Genomic DNA, 16430 nt, shown 5'->3' with positions numbered 1-16430 from the left:
ATCCTCTACCGTCTCATTTTTCTTATCCTCCCTGGCCTTCACCTCACGTAATGCGGAGCCTTTCAGTTGCCCCATCAAAATCTCCACTTGTTGTTTTCCACTAAGTGGATATAAACAAAACATAGCATACAGTTTGTTTTTAAACTCCTTAAGAGTGCTAAAGTCATAGGGCACCCAAATTTCTGGAATATGTAGGTAACCACGGGGCCCAAAAATATAACAACATGGTTATAGGTGATGCCGTCGTGGTAGTCAAATTTTACCTTCTGGGGGATGCTGGCAGAAGCCTCTGGCTTGACATTGATGCGAGATTCTGTGGAGCCAACATTTTGCAGATATCCTGTTCGTGAACGCCAAAGTTAAATGTAACAATCTGGAAATGTGACAAGTTACCTTGTTCCTCAGTGAGGGTCGGAAAGATGAGTAGGAAAGCTCAACGTGCACGGCTTAATAGAGGACTCAATTTATTGATTAAATTGGTCATTACCACAATCTGAGTGTCTCCCACAGACAAGACTGAATACAATCAATAACATTTAAAAGGCATAAATAATTATAAAATGTCAAATGTATAAAACAATCCATCAACCAAGAGGGGTTTATTTTATTACACCGGATCTGGACGGTAGTGGTGATCTCGTCATCTGCGTCACGTTCCTACAAAAGAATTAACCTCTTCCGAAAAACATTGCAAAAATAAACGAATTGTCATATATGGTGAACCACATGTTAACCTAGTTGTAGGAATTATAGACATAAACATCATATTAACTTACATAAAACATTTATAGGTTGCACCAACAACCAACTACCCCATAAATTTCTCTCTTCCTGAGTCAAGATAGGCAAATAAACCGGTTCAAGTCAGTAAGAAGTCCCTAAATGTACACTAAGGAGAGCTCTCTTATTGGGGGTCATTCTGAGTTGATCGCTAGCTGCCGTTGTCTGCAGAACAGCGATCAGGCTAAAAATTGGCATTTCTGAGCATGTGTATGCATTGCAATGTGCACACGCGACGTACGGGTACAAAGTCCTTTGTGGTTTTCAACAGGTTCTAGCGACGTTTTCATTTGCACTGGCGCCCGCAAGAAGATTGACAGGAAAGGGGTGTTTATGGGTGTCAACTGACCGTTTTCAGGGAGTGCTTAGAAAAATGCAGGCGTGCCAGGGAATATGCAGGTGTGGCTGGGCGAACGATGGGCGGGTGTGTGACGTCAAAAGCCAACCCTCCAATGTTAGAATCAACGCACACGGAGAGTAAATTCAGGGCTGGTCTTGTTTTGCACAAAATGTTTTTGCAGGCGCTCTGCTGCACAGGTGTTCGCACTTATGCAAAGCGAAAATACACTCCCCAGTGGGCGGCGACAATGCGTTTGCACGGCTGCTAAAAACTGCTAGCGAGCGATCTACTCAGAATGACCCCCATTGTTCGTTGCCCAGGTTAAGTAGGACAGAAGTTAATTGTTCCTGAATGGTACCCTTTGGTAATGTAGTCTATTCTATGAATTAATGCTGCTCCTGAGGGAAAACTACTCTGTTCCAGTGAAACTGACAACTAGTCCCGGTCCCTGGTCTGCAGTTTTTCTGACACATAAGTTCCTAAGCCTTGCAACTGTTACTGTGTATTCCCTTTTTGCAGTTATTCTCTTATCCTGTCACTATGTATCACTGTACTAGCTGTGCCGGGAAAGGCTGCTTTTCTTTATTGTAGTAATAGTTTAAGCAATATTTCCAACTATCAGCTGCGCTGATGTAGTACAAATGAGCTTCATAAACTCCCTGTCTCTACGGTTGGTGCTGGAGCTATAGCTGTCCCTAGGGAGATGTGCTTAATTCAGAGAAGAGAATAGGAGGTGTCTCCAGATGCAGATCACAGGGTCCCCTTCATTACCGTGATGCAGCTCCACCTCCGGACCCACCTCTGCCCCGCTTCAACTCTCAGCTTAGATTTGCCGCACAGCCACAGCCCTCTTGTCAGTCTGCGGAGGTCTCCGCCTCCCCAGCTCGGCTCTGTCCGCGCCGGAAGTCGCCTCTCCACACGCTGGAGCCAGTGCAGGGGGAAAACACTATCTGAGGTTACTGTTGTCTGCTCCAGAGCTACAGGACACTCTACAGCCCGCCTGGTGATCACGCAGAACCACAGACTTCTACAATGGTAAGTTCATGCGCTCAGCTGCGCTGCTTCCTCCTGTCACAAGCCCCCTGTTGTCCTCCTGCTGTCTGGCACATGGCAGTTCTAGAGCCTTCCCCTCATGCCGCCTCCAGTGGGGGTAATTGTCCCTGTCTGTCCACTTCCACTAATGGTTGCTATAGCCACCAGATGGCTGAAAACATACTCCACTGGCACCAATGTCAGGGTCCTAGCAGGATACACATCTACATACTGGTAGGATGATGTTTTGCCTCATTTTTCTGAGCCAAGGCAGGCAGGGAGATCCGAGCTCTGGCCCGGATCCACTTAGATTGTGTAAGTCCGGGTGGGCTCGGTTCTCTGAGGGTGGTCTTGCCAAAACCATAAAACAAAAACAAAACACAGCGGGTGTTTTTTTGTGAAAGTAAAACCAAAGCACGGGGGTTGGAGCACATCTCTAGTAGAAATCAGTGTAATAGAAATGTTAGTAGCCCAAGTAAACTTTATGGAAATTCTTTAGCTTTTTGAAAAAAAAAGGGTTTCTAAAAGGATTGGCTATAGTAATACTGTAGCTGATTTAAGGGTTTCCTGATGTGAATGGAGCCTACCCTCTCTCTTTCCTTTCACTCCAGGGAACCCTTAAATCAATTGTGACTACAGTCAAGACTTTAAGAAACGTGTCTTTCCAACACACTACATTTCCTTAAAGTTTAAAAGCATAAGATAGAAATCTGTGATGCAAATACAGACCATGGGGGGAATGTAATAGGGTGTGAGAATCAGAAAGTGTGAGATTTTGGGAGATTACTTCTATTTTTTAAAAGTGGCAATCCAGGTTGATTTTGTCATGTTAATGATTGCCATTAAAAAAAACAGGAGAAAACTCCCAAAATCCCTCACTTTCTGATTCTTACACCCTATTACAGCCACCCCATGTTACCCAAATCCAGTGTGTACTGTACTTATTCTGTATACAGTAATGCAAACTATTATATCTCTCAAATATGTACAGTACAGTATAGTACCTCAAAAATGATCCATGGTGACAATTTTGCCTCGATTATTTTCTGTTTTGATAAATTTCGGAAATGTTTACATTAAAAAAAGAAGCTCTCTTATATAAATCAGACTATATTTATGTTCAGGTCTTTTTGAACCACTGCAGATAACAGTCGATTTAATCTGGAAAATGAGGCATGCAAAGAAACAGCTTCAAAGAGAACAAAGTATAAACAGATTTTATATTCTCCTAAGATAAAAGTAAGAATTGGCATCCTGGTATTACATATTACAGTACATAAAGGTGTGGCTTGGTAATTATGGTTGTAAGATTATAAAGTGGGTACATGTCAGGACAAGTCCAGCTTTTTAAATCAAAGATATTCAGCAAGTCCTGTAATATTAAAAACAAAACACTGTAGACATTTAGAACTAATATTACAAGGCAAGGGAATTACAGTATATTCGGTAACATAAAAGTAATTGAACAAGTAGTCCAGATTTCGCGAGCTCAATGTTTTCAAATGATGAAAAACATTTTGACACTTTGAAAAGCTAGGGACTCCTGGAAAATGGGTGTGTATTTAGGCTGTTAAGACTTGGTTGGTCAGAAAACAGTATGGCATAGGGCAGGGGCGGATCCAGAAGAAAATGAAAGGGGGAGCACCATGATAGGGGAACGGTAATAGTTATATTTACATGCACCTAAGGCACGTGTGCTCCCAGATAAGGGGTGTGGTATCACAGGGGGTGTGGCCTCACAGAATACACCATCAGGTAATGATTGGCTGTAGGAGCGCATCCTGGTTTATTGTAAATGTTTCACCCTGATGAAAATGCTGATTGGGCCTTGAAATGTTGGTCACCGGTTCCATTAATAATGGGGGCCTGGAAGGCACCCCAGCACAATTAAATTATTATAGTTTTTAGTTGGTGGTGGCAGGTGCAGCATACCTTGTTTTGGGCACTGCAGTGAGACTCAGACTGCAGAACACGAATTGCCCATCTTTGATTAGCAGAAGCAGCCAGCTGGATCTCCAACAAGCAGCATAAGACTTCTGCAGGACAGCCCTGTAACAATCACACGGTCCGCCTTCTCAAAGCTGAGCTGAGTTTGACTGCACCTGGCATGGTGGTAAAGGAAGTGGAGGAGGAAGTGCTGGGAAACTGTGCGGTGCAATGAGGGCTAATGAAGCCTTCGGCGCCATCATAAGTAACAGTCTTACTTGATGATGGCATTTGAACCCCGCACCTGGGCTGGACTCTGGCCGGCTGGCAGTGGGGGAGGTAGGTTGCAGTGTGAGCAGGAGTAGGCTGGAGCTGCAGCTCCAGCATCCCCATTAGTTACCACACGGACTTGCTGTTAGAGCAGCAGCGGGTCCTTTTGCCTGCCGGCTTTTATCAAATCTGACTGACGGAAATAGCAGTAGTGCTGCTGCTGTTCTCCATTTGAAAAAAAAGAAGTCAGAAATGACAGGGGGGGCACGGGCCCGAGTGCCCCCCCCCCCCTGGATCCGCCTTTGGCATAGGGCGATTTTTTGCTACTCCACACGCGTGAAAAACCATACATCCCAACTGTCCCCATTTCCGTGGGACAGTCCCACCCGCGAACCGCAGTGTCCTGTGGTTGGAAGGGGGGGTACAGATGGAAGGCTCTTGTCACTTGCTGCATGTGAACTCAGCATCTATTCACTGAGACAAAGGGACTGGGGGCATGCCAGCAGCTCACTGAGCACTGGCCATGCCCCCATAATGATGGAAAATGGGGGTGTGGTTCGCGATTGCGGCATTACAACAAAGCCACGTCCCCTTTTTGCTGAAGCCATGCCCATTTTCTGGTGGGAAGGTTGCAGTGGCTGATGGGAGGTCAAGTGGTGGAGCCAGCACCTGATGCGGACAGAGAGCAAGGAAGCATTGAGTTTCCCTGCAGTTTAAGCACAGCAGTTCAGGTTACGCCAGCCTGAGATGCTGAACCTGAACTCCATGGAGAAGTGGAAAGCGAAGCTTTCCAGTCCTTCATGCATCGCACTCACCATACTAAAGTCTGGTGATGCAATTCTGGCACGGAGTGGGGGTTCCGCTAGTGAAGTCACGGACTTCTCCATAGTAACCAACTCTGTGAATTGTGGTAAGCAGAGAAAAGCCCTGTTTAATGCAAAACAGGGCTTTTCTTTGCTTTATGAATAGACCCACTAGTCTTTAATGCATATGTGCAAACCAAGCTCTGCAATGGCATTTACAACTTGTATGGGACTGCAATGATCGGAAACACTGCGATTTCTGTGCATTCCTGGGTGGAGTTGGGGTGGTGGACAAAAGTGAGCGCAAAAAGAGGTCTGGATCATGGACGTGTTGAGGGAATGTCATGGCCAATTTAATGCTTCTGGCTGTGTTTGCTCATGCAAAAACACAGCTCCACTTTTTTTCAAGTTGTGAGGCTGACTCTGTGTGACCCAGGACTTACTTACGCAATTAATCTACAACTGATGATGACCTGATGGTGGCGTGAATTTAGTCTGCAATAACATAGTATTTGACATAGTTACATAGTATTTGAGGTTGAATTGAGGCAAATTGCCCATCGTGTTCAACCTGTTTTAAGTTGTGATGATTCTACATACTTGCTGAATAATGTTAGCTACAATAACTCATGTTACCCCCGGATTAACCACGTTGATTTTTTTTAAGTATTATAACCTTGGATAGCTTTTTCATTCAGAAATGTATCCATTCCTTTTTTAAATCCAATTACAGAGTCCGCCATTACCACCTTCCCTGGCAGGGAATTCCACATCCTGATTGCCCTAACAGTGAAGAACCCTTCCCTCCGTTGCTTTCGGAACTTTCTCTCCTCCAGTCGCAGCGAGTGCCCATGTGTCCTAAACTGTGTTCTTTTAATAAATAATTCCTCTGATAACTCTTTGTGATGTCACTTTACATATTTGAAGATATTAATAATATCTCCTCTTAGGCGCCTCTTTTCTAGTGTATACATATGGTTCTCTTATATTCTCAGGAAGGAGAAGTGGGTGTCTCATAATTTGCACAGTCCATATCCTACAGGTAAATGTGGGAAATGCTTCTGCTGACATTTGCCAATTTTCGCACATACACTAAAGGCCCGTACACACTGGTCGATGTATCGGCCGTTCTCTTGAACGGCCGATACATTGCGGTACCGTCGGCCAGTGTGTACGGGCGATACGTCTGTGAACTCCGTCGTTCACAGACGTATCGCGTCGGGCGCGCAGCACAGCCGACAGCCAATATATCTAACGATATATTGGCGCGTCGCTGTGTGTGTACGGGGCGGTCGTCCGACCGCCCGTACACATGCTGCGGCGGCCGGCGGTGATTGACAGGTGAACTGGGCGGGCGCGAGCGCCCGCCCGCCCAATTCATGACGTCAGTCCCCCAACGGATCGGGCTGTGTGTATGCACAGCACACTGCCCGATCCGTACATAGATATATCTGCAGATCAATTGATCTGCAGATATATCTAATAGTGTGTATCCACCTTAAGGCTGCAAATACATTATTATACAAATCTGAATCAGGATTTTAATCAGTGTGTCATGGCATATTGTGAAACAGGGATGATCCCTGATGGGCCGGTACATGGATGTGCCCCTTGCTACCTTCAGTGGCCCTCAGTCCTCCTCCACTGGGCTTATTTATAACTGCCGATGGCTGCCTCTTTCAGTAATCGACATGTCCAAAAAACATGTCCACCAAGAGTGTAGGGATTGGCATACCTTTCATCTCCCACAATATGGCCGCAGCCATACAGGAGACCCTGAAGGCATGAAGCACAATTTACACTCAGGAAGGCTGTGAAAATATGTACAATGCGATGGTGTGTAGGTCTGCTACACATAGCGGTGCATTTTGCAAACCGGCTGGCTCTATGGCACACCATTAGGCTCTAGCGACAGGTGGGAAGGAAATGCAAGTTGTGATACCCGGAAGTGCAGGGATCACACAACAAATACAAACAGAGAAAGGGAAATATTCTATGGGGCCCAGTAGAGATAGCCAGGAGCCATCAAAATGCTGAATGAATGAGGAGCCATACAGAGCTACCTGTCAGCCCAGTGACAAGTAAGGAGTGGGGATGGCACAGGAGGAAGACAGGGCAGGATGATGACAGTGGAGGGACAAAGGGCAGGATAATAGCAATTGAGAGTCACGGGGGTGAGGCTGGAGAGACATGGGGGATGGTACTGGGGAGACATGGGGAGAGGTTTGGAGAGATGCAGGGGGATGATGCCTCAGAGATACATGGGGTCTGATGGCACTGGAAATACGCAGGGGGAAGAGGGATGTGTCCAGAGAGACAAGGGTGGAGGGGGTGTACAAATGCAGGAGGATCATGCTGGAGAGACACATGGGGAGATTATGTCAAAGGAGAGACGCAGAGTGATGCCTTGGAGAGATGCAGAGAGATGGTACTGGAGAGAAGCATGATATTATATGCAGGGGAGGACAGTGTTGCAGACATGCGGGGGGAAGGTGCTGGAGAGGTGCAGCAGGTTGGCACTGAATATACACAGGAGGGGGTGAGGTTGGAGAGATGCAGTGGTGGTGACACTTCATGGTATATTGTGAACTGGGGACACTTTGACATTTTGTTACTTGACGCATATTGATTTTAAACTCATTAGGTCTTATTTGTAACAACCAATTATTATTTTTACCAAGCGCTAATCTGAAAACATTATTTTTATAAAAATAGGAAAAGAAAAAGAAGCTACAAGCAAAGAAGTAAATAAGTAAGAAAAAAGGTCAGTTGTAGGGAATCCTTATACCCTATTTTTCAGGAGATGAATAGAACCTCTTTCTTTTCCAAATTGGGCCCAATGTTCCTGAATTCTGGCAAGCGGCAATAAAGCAGCATCAGGAAGACAAAGAAGCAAGAAGAGGTTGTAGGGAGTGGCACAAGGTTGGAGGGCAGTCTCACGCTTGCAGAGACCCCCCACAGCACTAATTATGCCCCACACACCATTGTCACACCCTCTGCTTTGACACACAATAGGACCTTCATAAATTTCAGCTCCAGGCTTATGTGGTCCTTAATCTGGCACTGGCCATCTGTCTTCAGCCAGCTCACTATGTTCAGGCGGCTCACTGAGCAGACAGTGCAGCATGTGCTGGCAGTGGCTGCTGCCTCCTCCTGCTGCTGCTATTACATTGCTGCCTGGACATGTCAGCAAGGCTCTCCAGCTGCTCATCTTCCCATGCTATTGATGTTGCGACTGTTTCACACTGATGTCAGTGTCTGTGATTATTAAGTTGCATTGTGAGCACACTTATTTACACTCTTGCTGATGAGAGATGACTACAGTAGGGAGATTTTGCACACCCGGGGGTAAATTTACTAAGATTCGTATTTTCCCGTTTGAGGTCAAAGTTCAATCACGAATGACATCGCAAGTGTAAATTTGCAACTTTTTGAATTTATTACAGCTAATTTACTAAGCTGTCGTATTCTGCATTTTCCGTTTTACCGATGTCGATGTCATTCGGTTTTTTTGGCAGTGTTTTACGTGAGTGACTTGTAAAACACTGCCGACTTTAATACAATGAATCTCGGCCGGATCTGAGAGATCCATGCTGGGCTTCATTGTGCACTTTTTTTAAATAAAAAATCAGTGTTAAATTAAAAAAAAAAAAATGTGTGGGGTCCCCCCTCCTAAGCAAAACCAGCCTCGGGCTCTTTGAGCCGGCCCTGGTTGCAAAAATATGGGGGGGGGGGGAATGATAGAGGTTCCCCCATATTTCAACAACCAGCACCGGGCTCTGCGCCTGGTCCTGGTTCCAAAAATACGGGGGACAAAAAGCGTAGGGGTCCCCCGTATTTCTGAAACCAGCACCGGGCTCCACTAGCCAGATACATAATGCCACAGCCGGGGGACACTTTTATATAGCTCCCGGCGGCCCTGGCATTACATAACCAACTAGTCACCCCTGGCCGGGGTACCCTGGAGGAGTGGGGACCCCTTCAATCAAGGGGCCCCCCCCTCCAGCCACCCAAGGACCAGGGGTGAAGCCCGAGGCTGCCCCCCCCATCCATGGGCTGCGGATGGGAGGCTGATAGCCATTGTGTAAAAAAATGAATATTGTTGTTAGTAGCAGTACTACAAGTCCCAGCAAGCCTCCCCAGCAAGCTGGTACTTGGAGAACCACAAGTACCAGCATGCGGAGGAAAACCGGGCCCGCTGGTACCTGTAGTACTACTACTAAAAAAATACCCCAATAAAAACATAAGACACACACCTTGAAAGTATAACTTTAATACATACATACACACCTCCATATACACATACTTACCTTATGTTCACACGAGGATCGGTCCTCTTCTCCATGTAGAATCCATGGTGTACCTGTGGAAAAAATTATACTCACAAAATCCAGTGTAGAAGCCTCTTCTTCTTGTAATCCAGTTGTAATCCACGTACTTGTCAAAATAAAAAAACGGATACCCGACCTCGCACTGAAAGGGGCCCCATGTTTTCACATGGGACCCCTTTCCCCGAATGCCAGAAACCCCCTCTGACTTATGTCTAAGAGGGTTTCTTCAGCCAATCAGGGAGCGCCACGTTGTGGCACCCTCCTGATTGGCTGTGTGCTCCTGTACTGTATGACAGGCGGCACACGGCAGTGTTACAATGTAGCGCCTATGCGCTCCATTGTAACCAATGGTGGGAACTTTGTGGTCAGCGGTGAGGTTACTTTCGGTCACCCGCTGACCACAAAGTTCCCACCATTGGTTATAATGGCGCACATAGGCGCTACATTGTAACACTGCCGTGTGCCGCCTGTCATACAGTACAGGAGCACACAGCCGATCAGGAGGATGCCACAACGTGGCGTTCCCTGATTGGCTGATGGAACCCACTTAGACATAAGTCAGAGGGGGTTCCTGGCATTCGGGGAAAGGGGTCCCATGTGAAAACATGGGGCCCCTTTAATGCGAGGTCGGGTGTCCGTTTTTTTATTTTGACAAGTACCTGGATTACAAATGGATGAAAAGAAGAAGAGGCTTCTACACTGGAGTATGTGAGTATAATTTTTTCCACAGGTACACCATGGATTCTACATGGAGAAGAGGACCGACCCTCGTGTGAACATAAGGTAAGTATGTGTATATGGAAGTGTGTATGTATGTATTAAAGTTATACTTTCAAGGTGTGTGTCTTTTGTTTTTATTGGGGTATTTTTTTAGTAGTAGTACTACAGGTACCAGCGGGCCGGTTTTCCTCCGCATGCTGGTACTTGTGGTTCTCCAAGTACCAGCTTGCGGGGGAGGCTTGCTGGGACTTGTAGTACTGCTACTAAAAACAATATTCATTTTTTTACACAATGGCTATCAGCCTCCCATCCGCAGCCCATGGATGGGGGGGACAGCCTCGGGCTTTACCCCTGGTCCTTGGGTGGCTGGAGGGGGGGGACCCCTTGATTGAAGGGGTCCCCACTCCTCCAGGGTACCCCGGCCAGGGGTGACTAGTTGGTTATGTAATGCCAGGGCCGCCGGGAGCTATATAAAAGTGTCCCCCGGCTGTGGCATTATGTATCTGGCTAGTGGAGCCCGGTGCTGGTTTCAGAAATACGGGGGACCCCTACGCTTTCTGTCCCCCGTATTTTTGGAACCAGGGGCAGAGCCCGGTGCTGGTTGTTTAAATATGGGGGAACCTCTATCATTTTTTTCCCCATATCTTTGCAACCAGGACCGGCTCAAAGAGCCTGAGGCTGGTTTTGCTTAGGAGGGGGGACCCCACGCAATTTTTTTTCTAAAAATGAACACTTTCCCATTACCTTCCCACTGATAAACATGCACGGATCTCATGGATCCCTGCATGCCTATCCAAACACGGGATAAAAAAGCAGGTCTGTTTTTTTTAGCACTTTTTTACGAATTGTATTTCTGCACGGCAGTGTTTGGCTATTGTCGGCAGTGTTTGTGATTTGCACTTTTTAGTAAATTCCCGATTTCTACCAAATTGCTGGCGTATTTGACCGATGGTGTATTGATTCGTGATTTTTTCCTAGGACTTCCAAAATATTACGAATGCCCTCATCACTGCCGAGATTTTTGCTTAGTAAATTACCGAAATGACACTTTGAAGAAAAACGGCATCTCGGTCAAAATCGGGACCTTAGTAAATATACCCCCCGGTGTGAGTGTGTGTGAGTGTGTGTGTGTGTGTGTGTGTGTGTGTGTGTGAGAGAGATTAATAAATCAGGGGCATATTTCCCAGTTTTTGTTAATGTTCCAGCACACAGCATGCTGTAATGACTCTCTATCTCTCTCTCTGTCTATCCCTGTAGAAATATATAGCTGTATCTCAAAGTTTGACAATATAAAGCGGTATGACACTCCGCCACTTTTTTACCCTGTTTTCATTTTTTAAATCTCAACAGGGATAACTGGGTGTATCACACCCTACATACTCCTGTGCCAGCTAGATACCATTGGCTAGTTGACGCAGGAGTATCGGGGGAAGGCAGTCATACCAGGTATGCCACTTATTGCTCAGTAATGGCGGCTGCTAATTTGCCGCAACTGTGATACCCCCAGCTTTTCTTTGATGAGTTTACCTATCCTGACAACTCCCGACAATATTAAGCAGGAGGTGTGATCAGAAAGTATGGAATGAGAGAGGGAAGCAGGCAGGCAGGGAGTGAGAGAGGGAAGCAGAGAGCGAGAGGTGTAGGGGGTGAGAGAAGGAAGCAGAGAGCGAGAGGTGTAGGTGGTGAGAGAGGGAAGCAGAGAGCGAGATGTGTAGGAGGTCAGAGAGGGAAGCAGAGAGCGAGAGGGATAGGAGGTGAGAGAGGGAAACAGAGAGCGAGAGGGGTAGGAGGTGAGAGAGGGAAGCAGAGAGCAAGAGGTGTAGGGGGTCAGAGAGGGAAGCAAAAGTGAGAGGTGTAACGGGTGAGAGAGGGAAGCAGAGAAAAAGAGGTGTAAGGAGTAAGAGAGGGAAACAGAAAGCAACCGTGAGTGTGGGGAGTGAGCTACGGAAGCAGAAAGTGAGAGGTGTAGGAGGTGACGGTGATAGAGGGAAGCAGAGAGTGAGAGGTGTAGGGGTTGAGAGAGGAAAGCAAAGAACGAGAGTTATAGGGGGTGAGAGAGGGAAGCAGAGAGCGAGAGGTGTAGGGGGTGAGTGAGGGAAGGAGAGAGTGAGAGGTGCAGGGGGTGAGAGAGGGAAGCAGAGAGCGAGAGGTGTAGGCGGTGAGAGAGGGAAGCAGAGAGCGAGATGTGTAGGAGGTCAGAGAGGGAAGCAGAGAGGGATAGGAGGTGCGAGAGGGAAACAGAGAGCGAGAGGGGTAGGAGGTGAGAGAGGGAAGCAGAGAGTGAGAGGTGTAGGGGGCTAGAGAGGGAAGCAGAGAGCAAGAGGTGTAGGGGGTCAGAGAGGGAAGCAAAAGTGAGAGGTGTAACGGGTGAGAGAGGGAAGCAGAGAAAAAGAGGTGTAAGGAGTAAGAGAGGGAAACAGAAAACAACAGTGAGTGTGGGGAGTGAGCTAGGGAAGCAGAAAGTGAGAGGTGTAGGAGGTGACGGTGATAGAGGGAAGCAGAGAGTGAGAGTTGTAGGGGGTGAGAGAGGAAAGCAGAGAGCGAGAGGTGTAGGGGGTGAGAGAGGAAAGCAGAGAGCGAGAGGTATATGGGGTACGAGAGGGAAGCAGAGAGAAAGAGGAGTACAGGGTGAGAGAGGGAAGCAGAGAGAGAGAGGTGTAGGGGGTGAGTGAGGGAAGCAGAGAGCGAGAAGTGTAGGGGATGAGAAAGGGTATCAGACAGCGAGACGTGCAGGGGGATGAGAGAGGGAATTGGGATGAGAGGCACAGGAGTTGAGATGACAGCAGGGGCTGAAAGGCTATCAGAGTGTAAGAGGTGCAAGGGGTAAGTAAATAAAAGAGTTTGGGAACTGTTTGAGGGGTGGCACTCGATATGCCGGCTGTCGGGATCCTTGAGCTCAGCATAACAGCACTGGAATCCTGAACGCTGGTATACTGACAAATATTCTCCCTGTTGGGGTGTCTCACCTATGTCTGCACCAGATTGTACTATAGATAGATAAATTAGACCTGAGATTGAAATATCAACAAAGCACATTGCTTGGCAGAAACAAACATGTGTATATATAGGGTGCATACCATAAGAGAACAACCATATAACAGACAAAAAGAGATTCAGTTATATCCCCTCCTCATCAGCAAAAAAATTCCCATATCAATTTTTGTTTTTTGAGAAAATTGTTTGAGGTGCTGAACAGAGCGTCCATATTTCCCAACATATCCTATTGGTAGATCAAATGGTGGGAATAATTTCCGGTTAACTCTATTTTTTATATTTTCGCTACTTTATTAGCTAAATTTTGAATGAACACATATACATTATACATCATATATATTAGAGTCGCATTAAGCCTAGTATTTTTTAATGAATTGATAGTAAAAGTTAATTTTTAACAATATATATACAAGTGTGCCCCAGAAAAGGCATATGTAGTCTCTTTCCCTTTTATACGTCTCTGTAAAAAAAAACTTTTTTGAATACTAGTTTTTGATGACTAATTGTCTGGGAGCACCGCCAGCCAAGTGCTATAAAATAATTTACTTGGATATAGCCTATATGTTGGTACATGATCATTTAATATAATATAATCAGCATCCTGTGCGGTTTCAAAAAATACTTTTCTTAACCTACTTTGCTTAGTTCTGCTGCTTTTTCTTGAATGTTTAAACAATATGTGTGAAAATGTATGATATTCCTCACCACACATCATTATCTGGCAGAGCAACAATGTGCCAGTGTTTTCCCACCACGCATGAATGAGTTTATAATTTAGATCAATAAAGTCTGTCATTTATTAGCAAGAGAAATGAAGTGATAAAGAAGAACCACCCATATGTTTATTACTCACTCTCCACTGCACTGCAACCAGTTTCACACTGCAACACTGTTCCAAAACGCTGAGAAGCTGCAACGTACTAAAGACTTTAGGATAACCAAGGTAATGTGAATTTTAATACCAAAATGTTACTAAATTTATAGGGAGATATTCAATGACAAAACACAGTAATTTGACATTAAAATTAGAGATGTGCGGTTAGGTTCTCCAGAAATCAGAAATCAGAAAAATGCACAGCAGCGATCAGATCTGAATACCCCAATTGTTAGGCCAACAGCTTTTCCAATTTTATTAACTAGTTCAAACTTTCCCTATCTCTATTAATTGTTGCACATGTGACATTGGTATACAATGCATACTGTATGTTTAGTGACTTCAAAATGGTTTATTATTCCAGCCCAAAAGATAGATACTTTAAATACAAATGGATTTTTCTATTTTAATTAAAAGGAAAACAACCGTCAAAAATGAATTAGCAAAATTAAAATTATTGTGTTTTACGTGTTTTACATTTTACAAGAGCAATTATTGATATTGATGCTGTCATTTTACATAGAGGGAGAGATTCATCAAAGCCTTGGAGAGTGATAAATTAGAGAGCGAAATACAACTAACCAACCAGCTTCTATCATTTTTCTAAAACAGCCTGTAACATGGCAGTTAGGAGCTGATTGGCCGGTACTTTATCTCTTTCTCCCTTTTATCACTCTCGAAGGTTTAGTACATCAAACTTTTGAGAGAGATAAAGTGGAGCAAGATAAAGTAATAACCAGTCAGCTCCTGTCATTCATGAAGTTTTGAATGTATGAATTGTTTCTTTTCACAATATATTGCATCAGTTCAAAGAGAAATATGGTTTGGCTACATAGGCGGATCTTGGGGGAGGGGGGCACCCAGGCCCGTGTCCCCCCTGTCGTTTCTGGCTTCTTTTTCTTCAAAAGGCACTACTGCTATTTCCGTCAGTCAGATTTGATAAAAGAGCCGGCAGGCACTAGGACCCACCGCTGCTCTAATAGCAAGTCCATGTGGTAACCAATGGGGAGGCTGGAGCTCACACCGCAACCTACCTCCCCCACTGCCAGCCAGCCAGAGTCCAGCCCAGGCGCGGGGTTTAAATGCCAGCATCGAGTAAGACTGTTACTTATGATGGTACAGAAGGCTTCATCAGCCCTCACTCTACCGCACAGTTTCCCAGCACTTCCTCCTCCACTTCCTTTACCACCATGCTAGGTGCAGTCAAACTCAGCTCAGCTGTGAGAAGGTGGCCTGTGTGATTGTGACAGGGCTGTCCTCTAGAAGTCTTATGCTGCTTGTTGGAAATCCAGCTGGCTGCTTCTGCTAATCAAAGATGGGCAGTTCATGTCCTGCAGTCTGAGTCTCTGTGTAGTGCCCAAAACAAGGTATGCTGCACCTGCCACCACCAACTAAAAACTGTAATAATTATATTGTGCTGGGGTGCCTTCCAGGCTCCCATAACTAATGGAACCTGTGACCAACATTTCAAGGCCCAATCAGCCTTTTCATCAGGGTGAAACATTGGCAATAAACCAGGATGCGCTCCTACAACCAATCATTACCTGATGGAGCATTCTGTGAGGCCACACCCCCTGTGATACCACACCCCATATCTGGGAACACACGTGCCTTAGGTGCATGTAAATATAACTATTACCGTTACCCTATTATGGTGCCCCCCCTTTAATTTTCTTCTGGATCCGCCCTTGCTTGGCTAAGCAGCAATTTATGTATACTTACCTTTTCTGCAGTGCGATCTAGTATCCAGAATTCTGTGACAGTACGGTCCCGTACGAAAGCACTCGCCGCTTTCGCGTCCCATCTCCTGCGCACAGAATGGAGGGTCAGGTCACACGAGGCTTGACCACATAGGGGATTCCCGCTTACCATCAGTAACCGCCTGTTACTGACTCCACCCACTGCGCTGTGGGTGGGTTTATGCTGCCACCACCAAACTCCTAACCTGCCGTGGTGTTTGGAACCACGGTTCTGCTCTGTATGTGCCGACGCACTGCCTTACCACACCTGTGTGGTGTTGACGAATTGCCACTAGCCACTTGCTAGGTCTCTACCGGTAGCTGGCGGAAGGCGGAACTTGGAGACGTTAGGTGCTTCCCTGGACAGCCGGAGGATGGGGCTATGTTTGGCATAACCCTGTAGGTCACAAGATGAAGCAATCTTCTTGAGGCAGATGAGATGTTTATTTGCTCAATAATAGCCTTAAAAAAGACTCTTCCCTATTGCTAGGGGCAACAGCATACAGCAAGATGTTCCAGCAGAATAAAGATGGTACAACTACCATACTGGAGGCACGCAGGCCTCCTTTTTATGTCAATTTTCTACACAGTACCACAGGGGGGTAAGCCCTCCCTGTCTTC

The 16430-nt window shown here is 46.0% G+C and overlaps 1 protein-coding gene across 7 annotated transcripts in view; it reads left to right on the top strand.

The window, feature by feature from the left end:
- Positions 1 to 16430, top strand: part of LOC134895878 (cytochrome P450 1A1-like) — a 124359-nt gene that overhangs the window by 68772 nt on the left and 39157 nt on the right. Inside the window, exons 2-3 of one of the 7 annotated variants that reach the window (XM_063913874.1) lie at positions 3297 to 3391; positions 7867 to 7915. The exons of 5 other annotated variants lie outside the window; for them this stretch is intronic. Coding sequence is in view for 1 of the 2 variants with exons in the window: in XM_063913871.1 (XP_063769941.1) it covers positions 14035 to 14139 (105 nt within the window). In the remaining variant the exon portion in view is untranslated. Of the gene's footprint in view, positions 1 to 3296; positions 3392 to 7866; positions 7916 to 14006; positions 14140 to 16430 lie in introns of those variants that run through there. One more of the 7 variants, XM_063913871.1, reaches the window with a different exon arrangement.

The sequence above is a fragment of the Pseudophryne corroboree genome, chromosome 1, assembly GCF_028390025.1.
Source record: "Pseudophryne corroboree isolate aPseCor3 chromosome 1, aPseCor3.hap2, whole genome shotgun sequence".
In the NCBI taxonomy this organism is placed as follows: domain Eukaryota; kingdom Metazoa; phylum Chordata; class Amphibia; order Anura; family Myobatrachidae; genus Pseudophryne; species Pseudophryne corroboree.
Note: the sequence above shows the minus strand (reverse complement) of the source record. Positions and strands in the feature narration are given on the sequence as shown.